Source organism: Pocillopora verrucosa, chromosome 11 (assembly GCF_036669915.1).
Source record: "Pocillopora verrucosa isolate sample1 chromosome 11, ASM3666991v2, whole genome shotgun sequence".
NCBI classification, from domain to species: domain Eukaryota; kingdom Metazoa; phylum Cnidaria; class Anthozoa; order Scleractinia; family Pocilloporidae; genus Pocillopora; species Pocillopora verrucosa.
Window position 1 is genome coordinate 17,525,212 of NC_089322.1, and position 8,659 is coordinate 17,533,870.

Genomic DNA, 8,659 nt, shown 5'->3' on the forward strand with positions numbered 1-8,659 from the left:
CATGATAGCCTCATAACAAACGAAGATCATTTGAACTTCGGTATAATTTTTTTTTCGACTCCTCCGGATCGGACTTGTGAGTCACTCTTCCGGTTCTCTCGCATTCCGTGTAAGATGGGTCAGAAAAGTCAAAATTATTCAACTAGTGATTAGTTTAAAATGCTTTTCTTTTTTTGATATTCAGCTGTTCCCTGAAGGAAAAGTTTTATAATCCAAGTACTCAAATATTTCAAACTAACTGCATTTTCCTTGATTTTCTTCTTCTGAGAAATTTCAAGCAATCGCAATTTAATCGTTTTAAAAAGTTGTGCACCAGAGTATCATAGTAACCTCTCGCGGAGTAACGTCGTCTCGACCAATCAGAACGCGCGCTTCCTTATACGTCACCAGAATAATTGTACTAAAATCCAGCCAGCAAATTACATCTGATAAGTTTGTTTCTTCTTTCTATTCGCTTGCTGGAGAATGTATTAATATTGTGAGGAGAAGTTACACGTTGATCACGTGGGGGAGGTAAATGGTAAAATACAAGCAAAGCCTCCAGGTAGCTAACGACAGGAACGTAGGTGTTGTTATAGCAGTCGAAGATAAGACAAGGATATTGAAAGTGTGCTCTGCTCGCTCGAGGTGATTCGTGCATTAAGAACACTCATCTTTGCCTGGTAGACGAAAATGGCATATATATTTTTTTTGTCTTCGACGAATGTTTCACCTCAGGCAATTTATTTCTAAAGAAGGCGATAACAAGAAGCGTTTCGATGGTAAAGCAGCGCAAATCAATGTCAATGCTACGAACCAAAAGTTTTTTAATTCACTCGCTTCCCTTCTCATTCCTGAATTACTTTTCAAGCACTGCGATTTTCGTGGGATGGCTTCATGTAGCTCTGCAAACAGCACAGGGGTTGACAAAGGATCAGGTGTTTCATAAATTATGACGTGGATTGCCGTTTCACATTAAGGCCCCAGACCCAGGGAAACATGCTCTGTTTGGCAGCACTTTCGTGTTAAGACCAATCATGGGAGTTTCCCGGGTTTTTAAAGTTACCCCCTGGGACTTGGTCATTGCCTCACATTCGAGCCCCGCACATTTCATAGGCATCCTAGACGAGTTCTGACGGCTACTGTCAAGTCTATATATAGCAAGAGCTGTTGATATTCTGCCTGAGTAAGCTGAGAATCTTGTAACAATCAAGTGAATGCCGCTGAGCAGAATATATTCATGTGGTACTATTTTCGTACTGTGATACACTGTACAATGTGGGTTTAGCTCATGTATGAGTTCGGACGTGACTCAGTAATAATTTAGAAGTCGACACTTAATTTCATGTCAGCACAACGTCTAATTATAAATGGCATATTGACATTATGCCTCACAGGTGGCTCTTTGAGATGAAGTAGATAACTATTCATGGGTTGAGCTTGAAATAATTCTTGTCTGATGGGGTTGTTCAATTTCAAAACTTACATCTTCCGTGATTTTCAAGATTGCGTCAGGCAGAATGTTGATATCCAGCGTTCATTATCTTTAATCAGAAGATGAGAATGTTTTCTAATGGTGAAGAGAAGATCCGCTTTGATATTGTGGTGTCTGAACAGGTGTATCTTCGCCGGAAGGAAGTCTACTGACACAGAAGTTCGCTCGAGGCACGCAACGCCGAAGTTAGCTAGCCAATATCCCTGCAATGAGTGGGCGAGAGGGGGGGGGGGGAGGAGAAGGGATACCTTTTCTCTCCTATGTAAACCAGATATATGCTGCCTCGAAGAAAAATCATTTTTTAAAAACGGTTTTTAATTTTCACTTTTGAGTGAAGATACACCTGTCTTAAATGTGGTGTGTTTTTCGTAAGAGCTGCGGCAGCGTATAATAGTTTTTATTTGTTCGAGTTCGGATGAATATCAGTGAGAGGCAAGTACAACATGCATCATTCGAAATGAATTTTCAGTTAAATTTTTTATCATTTGTCGATTTCAATGCCGAATCAAAGCTTGATTATGCTACAATGAAGCGAAGCGGATTCACAAACCCCTTTGCAACTTTTAGAAGCTCTGTCTAAAAACGAGTGCGGAAAACGGAGCAGATCGGTGGCTGAAGTAGATTCACGACAGCACATCCATACTCTTTCCATCAAACATTATACCCCATTCACACCAGCAAAACACGTTTAGTTAAACCAGGTTTGACCGAGTGAAAATCAGAAACAGAAAATTGAAAACTTAATCTCTCGTAGGGTTTAATCACTTATCAACTTGTCTTTGCGTTGTGCTAAATTTGAAGTCGACAAACATTGGTTTTTAAGCTTCGATGAAGCAAACAATTTTAAACGATGTTTAACAAAACAGCTTTAATACATGTTTAACCTGTAGTGTGATCGGGGTATTAGACGAAAACCTTAAAATAAAAAAAAATCTTCCGTTTCCCTCCCTAGTTTATGAAGAGTTTCTTTAACACTCTCTCAGTACGCAGAAACGTTGAACGTTGCTATTCCTAGATGTCAGATGTAACGCGTTTGCCGCGCAAAGAACAACTACAGTCAACAGGCCAGAGAGTTTATTTAGTGAAATAGGTTGCATTTCTAATTATTTAACGTAGTGAATATACTCAGAGTGAAGCCTGGTCACTTATTGTAGAGATTTTGTTATGTCCGATGTGGATCGCGTCGTTCCGACTATACACTACCAGTCTTCTTCTGACAATAAGGTCGACTGGATACGCGTCACACCATGAACCATTATGCTCAGTTGTGATGGGCGTGTTTCGGGATTAGCCCATTCTTACCCAAGACTGAAAATATAGAGATACAGACGGATCAAAGTTGGCGTGAAATTTATTTAAATTAATAAGAGGCTATCTAAAGCCTGTATCATTATGTACAAAATAAAAACTCACACCTATGACAATATTCACTCTTTGCCCTTAGCAAAACAACACTGCGCTAATCCCATTCTTGGCAGTAATCTAGGGGTAATCACGCAACACTCGTCACATAATCCCGCCATGAACATCACGAACATAACGTGACTATCTAAATATGATATAATCCTTAGTATAAATTATAAGCAAAAATCCTGCAACGACAGCTAAAACTGTCAATACATTTCAAACTCTTATCAAATTGATACTGTACACTGGAACTCATATTTACAGCTGCCGTCAATGTCAATTGGAGAAATGAAGCAGCTTTCTAAAGGCAGCGTGATAATTCTTTTTTTTTGTTTTTTTTTGTTCAACGATGATGCTTTCTTTGAATGTGACGGAGAATTATGTACAGTAAACTGAGAATAACACTTTAAACGAATGTTTGCCTAAGAGGTGTCTCGAATCTTCCTTGAACTAGGCACAATTAAATTCGGAAAAAAATGGAAAAGAACGAAGCGAAGTGAGGAGGAGGAAGAAATTCCAAGTCACAAATAATCTTCTCCTTCCTTTTTTTTTTTATCTTTTCTAGTACCACACGATAACAAGAGGACTATTTATGATTGTCTATGACTTGATGACCCCAAACTGACGGCACGCTGGGATGACGCAAGGTACAAGATATGGGTAGAGAGAGAGTGGATATGTCATTTGACCTGGAGCGACTAATGGGGCTTGAATGATTCGGAAACCCATCGAAGTGGTTGTGAGCGTATTCTGAGGTACTGTTCCTGCATTGGTTCGTACGCAAGGCACGCTGGGGGATTCACTGTTCCCATCTGCTGGTTCTTCAGCTTTTACTTTATCCTCTCCAATCGGTGCTTGCGGTTTTGAGGGAACTTCTCGCGAGGGAGAACTCTCTTTTCCGAGAGGCGGTTTGACAAATTTGTAAACAAGTCTCTGACCATTTACCTGACAAAGGAAGAAACGAAAATTGTCCTTTACCAAAAAGAGATCCCACTTAACAAAAAAATAAAGAAAATATTGTTATCTTTTCGCTGAAAATGTGAACTCTTGCCAAAGGCAAAGGATTCAAAAGTCTGTCAGGCCACCAGAAGGAACTTTCCGGTCTGCACGTCATTGCCATTAATCAGCTTTGTGATCATCTTAACAATAAATCCCCCTTCGCAAAGAACTATTCACCTTTTTGGGACACGAATGAAAAGTTTAATTGTTACAGGAAAACCTTTACGCACGTCAAAAGTAATTTGTCTGAAAATTGAAAGAGAAAAAGGTTTTAAAAGATGAAGGACATTAAAATGGGTTACAACTGCTCGAGAAAATTTGTGTTTGCTCCCTTAAAAAAGGAAAACAAACAAGGTCTGAGAAACTGTATGAGAATGGAAGAGATTAGAACTGCAAGGAGTTGGTAGTTTCTATTTATAATAAAGAACATTACCTTCTTGATGATTCCTTTCTGGTAGTAGTATCTCAGCGCTCGACTTAGTTTATCGTAATTCATGCCAGGTCTGTGTTTCAAATTTCCCCACCTCCTTGCGACCTCTTCCTGGTTTTTTAGCTTAAACTCTCCTGCTTCACGATTGGTCCAGCATATCATGTGATCACTCTTTTCATCCAATAATAGATTGAGTAAAAATTCCCAAAGGTGAATGGCAGTTTTGGGAGGTTTTCGTAAGCTTTCTATAAACGAAAATGTCAATTATGAGGGTTTTTTTAGACCAAATATCTATTCAACAGAAACGTCGGTAGGAACTGAAAATTTCCGGTGTCAATTAAAAACCTACCTGAAGTCAACTGTCAATAGATCGACGCTAGGAACCGATTAACATATTATTTAATAGCATAATATTTCTTTTCTCCATACGTAGTAAAATGCCACCTTTGTTATTCGAAGCGCGAAGGAGGAAAAATTATACCACTTAATTTGAACATGTCGTAAACTGTTTTCGTTGGCCAAAACAATTGTCAAATTTTGCTGCAGTTATTACTTCTTTATCTTGCCTGATTTGAAATTTTTATATTTTCATTTATCGCTGAGTTATTCCTTATACGCTCTCGTCAGTTCTTATCGCACGAGATATCATCAAAACCGCTAGTTTATCTCTAGACGTATGAAACGCTCAAACTTACCAAATTGCGACATCGCTGAATGCCCTTCTTCTGCTAATGAATTTCCCTCTTCTATAACAAAAAGGAAAAAATTAATATTTACTGACGTTTTCAGCACATTTAAGAAATAAGTGATGCGGAATTCGGTGAAGTTTAAGTCTATGCCATTAAAACCGCAACTGCTTTCTTCTTAAGGATAAAAAACGGATCAAAGCATATTTCGCGTGATTCCAATTGTTTCCGCGAAAAATCCTGTTTTTGATTGGTCATTTACGGAAGGAAGCTACATGACGTTATTCATGGAAGAAAGCAATTTTCGCTGGCTTTGTCTTTCTTTGACAAATTTAAACGGCACAAAAGCACGATGGAAAACTTTTATCTAAATGTTTGCGTTGGGAATAAACGGCTGCGAGAAAGAAAAATATCTTAACCACTAGGAACTGTTGGACGCCTCGCTTTTGAGTCAATTGAGTTTTAAACATGTAGTTGAAATAACATCAAAGAAGTGTACCCTTTATCTCGTCTTCTCAAATTGCGCGAAAGTTACCGTTTTTGACCAATATAAACATCCGCCCTTAGTTTTTTGTTTCGATCTACGTTTCCCAGTTTAAGAAGTATTTCTTTGAATTTCATATTTTTGTCCTTTGAAACGGCCACACGAAGGATTGTTATTTCCTCTCCTTAGAGGTCATCTTTGGCCCCCTGCTGTCCTTAGAACTTCCGCTCCGGAGTTGAAAAGACGTGTTTCTCTTGAACGTGTCAAAGCTTACCAACAAATGTAGAACCTCGAAGGTATCTCAAAGATATGTGCAAATTGAGAGAAGTTTCTTCGAATTTGAACAACAAACTGTACTTTTACGAACATTTCGAAGCTAACATAACAGAAATCGAATAAAGCTTTGGCAGTTAGTGGAACTATTGTCGTCGATCTTATACGCTATACGATTGAATCGAGTTCTTATTCTCACGCTTTTTTTAAAGCTTTGGACAAAACTTACGTTATGTACTTGTTTCGACAATTCACATGTTTCCTGGTTACAAAATTTGAATAACGAGAAGAGCACGTAACCCATGGAACGACCGAGCTCGCCGCTAAAACGCGGTTGCAGTCTATCTTTCTTCGTAAGAGAACGAGAAATTTTACGATTATTTTGCAAGGCGTCGAACTCATCTCAAACTTTCGCGATAATTTAATCGCAAATTCAGATTTCTGCCGAACAGAATAAGAAAATGCATTGTTAGCACAACGTGATGATTCACTTGCAACGCCGTTCGAAATTGTCACGAGATGCGAAATCGTTGAAATTTTCGCTGAGAAATCTAAACTCACATCGTGAGCCAAAAAACATCAAGAAACCAATGGTAATTAGACATACCTCTTAGAATCGTCGTTCTTTTAGCAGTTTCACAGTCGTAACTCAGCCAGTATCGAAACTTAGTAATGTCGTGTGGGCGATTTGAGTAGGTTTTTATACAAGCGTCAAGACTTCCTGTTTGTGTCAAGCTGTCATTGGACCGAAGCGTGGGCGGAAGTAGATGTTGTTATATAACAGGAAGTGGCTTGTCACGCAGCACAATTATTTCCTCCTTGTTATTTGAATAAAGGAATATTTAGATATGAAATCAACTGGAGCGTGCTGTGAATACTGAACATTTTCAAGAAACGTCATCACTGATTGTGCTACAACAGTGCCAAATCGAAGACGTGCAAATCAGTCGATTAGCGTTTCAACTCAGCTTCCTCGAAAATGAATGTTAATACCGTCAAAATTAACTCGAGGATTGGTACGGAAGCATTCTGTTTCCTTTATGAACTTAGAAACATACGCTGCATCTTCACGTGCTTTCCGGTAGTTATCCTTCACTCAACGAAATTTTTCTTTTCTTTTTCAACTTAATTATTAATATCACAGGAAAAAGGAAAAGAGGACTCAAGGAAACAGAGAAGACTTGATAATAATACGACATCTGATATGTGATAAATAATGGTATTTTCCCGCAAAATGTTTCTCTTATAAAGATTCTTACCGTTCGCCGGGACACGCTCTTTTCGATCACAGGTTATTTCAGTCAGCGTTATTACCGCGCTGAATTTTTAAGAAGCCTTTTTCATTGAACTTCGTTTGCAATTCACACTGAATGGAAAGAGGAGTTTGTTTTGGGGAAAGCCTCGTTCGATCATGACCCAAAGTTAACCTGCTTCCTGACGAATACCATATGCATCCGAAACTGGCAGGATTTTAAACATAGGCCCGCTTCGTTGTGGTGATTTCACTCTTGCGACGTTTTTAAAGTATGGCAAGGCTATTGCGAGCCTTTGTCAATGTTGCAAGGAATCGTGCGCGTGACAGTGAATTTATTAATTAGTGTTTTACAGACGCCAGTGTAGGCATACATTGGGAATTTGTTTGAGGAGCAGATCTCTTTTTAAGATATTACTAAAAAATTATGTTATTTTTAAATTCCTATTATTTTTCCGGACGGCACGGAAGACGCCCACTGTATTGGAAAACTAGGAATGGACTGAGACACCCTTCATGATGACACAGAGCATAACGTGTAGTTGTCTTCAAACTGACAAAATTATTTTCAACTTGACAGATTCCATTTTTTCTAGGTGACAAGCATATTCCGCTGAAATTTCTGCTCTGACATAAGTCTTATTCAATTTTTGCATTTGAGTCCTAAATCGTAGTTTAATATTTCAGTTCTAAGGTATACGATATTTTAATGAAGAATGAATTAATTCTTCCGGTTCCGAATAGAAAGGAAAAACATTTCTCTTTCGGCCCTAAAACAGCAAATTTTCTCATATTAGAAAGTGTGGATTAAAATAAATGTTTGCGTTGAGAAAAGGAAACCTTGATATGGGAAACCCCGCCGAATTCAGGGAAATACGTTCGAGCCAAGGTCGATTGCAGATATTCCAGTGACCAAAAGCGTCTCGGACTTCCCCTCTACCTGATGCGCGACTTGGCGAAACTTATTTTTCACTTTTATAAATCGTAAACTTTAATATTAAATTGTGACAAAAATACATTCTGCTGTATGTTAAATTATTTTGTTTACAATAATTGCGCCCATATTCATCAAATTGTCTTTGGTTAAAACTATGATAACTTGATAGGAATAAAAAAAGCAGACAACTTTGAGTGTCCTGTTTGCATCGTGGTTTTGATCCGACGAACTCACCCGTAATGTGTGCTTATAACAGATTGTTTATACAGAGATAGACGAAGAACACAGCAGTAAAAGGGTCAAGTGCGATTCAGGTCATCTCCATGATTCACAGAAATTATGTCACGAACCAACTCTGAATTATGAATACAACGTAAACCTCTGTCGAAATATAGTAATTTGATAAAGTTATAAATTTCTGATCATATTGCATACAGAGCTGATTTTTTGTAGCTTTCTTCTTTTGATAAATTTGTAACTCTGCTAACACTTTTTTTTCAATTCTCACACGTTTATTTATAGTTACGTAAATGTTATTAAAAACCCTTCCTTGTATATCAGTAGTTACAGTCGAACCTCAGCTTAACAATTCCTAGGGGAAAAAATCATCATTTTCGTGTTATGTGAGCCCTACGTACCTGAATAGATCACACAGCCTCTTAGGAATCTTTAAATCTCCGCTGAAGCTACGTAGTAGAAAAATCGTTGATGGAAGAA

The 8,659-nt window shown here is 38.2% G+C and overlaps 1 protein-coding gene across 2 annotated transcripts; it reads right to left on the minus strand.

Annotated features, from left to right (window-relative positions):
• Positions 1-2,806: 2,806 nt before the first annotated feature.
• LOC131781510 (ETS domain-containing protein Elk-4) lies at positions 2,807-8,659 on the minus strand. 2 transcript variants are annotated; one of them, XM_059098176.2, is made up of 4 exons: positions 8,581-8,659; positions 5,006-5,056; positions 4,314-4,555; positions 2,807-3,826 (listed from the first exon to the last, which is right to left on the minus strand). In XM_059098176.2, the coding sequence occupies exons 2-4, from the start codon at positions 5,016-5,018 to the stop codon at positions 3,482-3,484; spliced, it is 600 nt and encodes a 199-aa protein (XP_058954159.1). In that variant the 5' UTR covers positions 5,019-5,056; positions 8,581-8,659; the 3' UTR covers positions 2,807-3,481. The 2 variants fall into 2 exon arrangements, with proteins under 2 accessions (XP_058954159.1, XP_058954158.1); XM_059098175.2 differs by lacking the exon at positions 8,581-8,659 and adding an exon at positions 6,361-6,521.

Coding starts and splice junctions, on each gene's coding strand:
- LOC131781510 (XM_059098176.2), bottom strand. Junction 3,827..4,313: donor AGAAAGGAATCATCAAGAAG/GTAATGTTCTTT, acceptor TTCCTTTGTCAG/GTAAATGGTCAGAGACTTGT.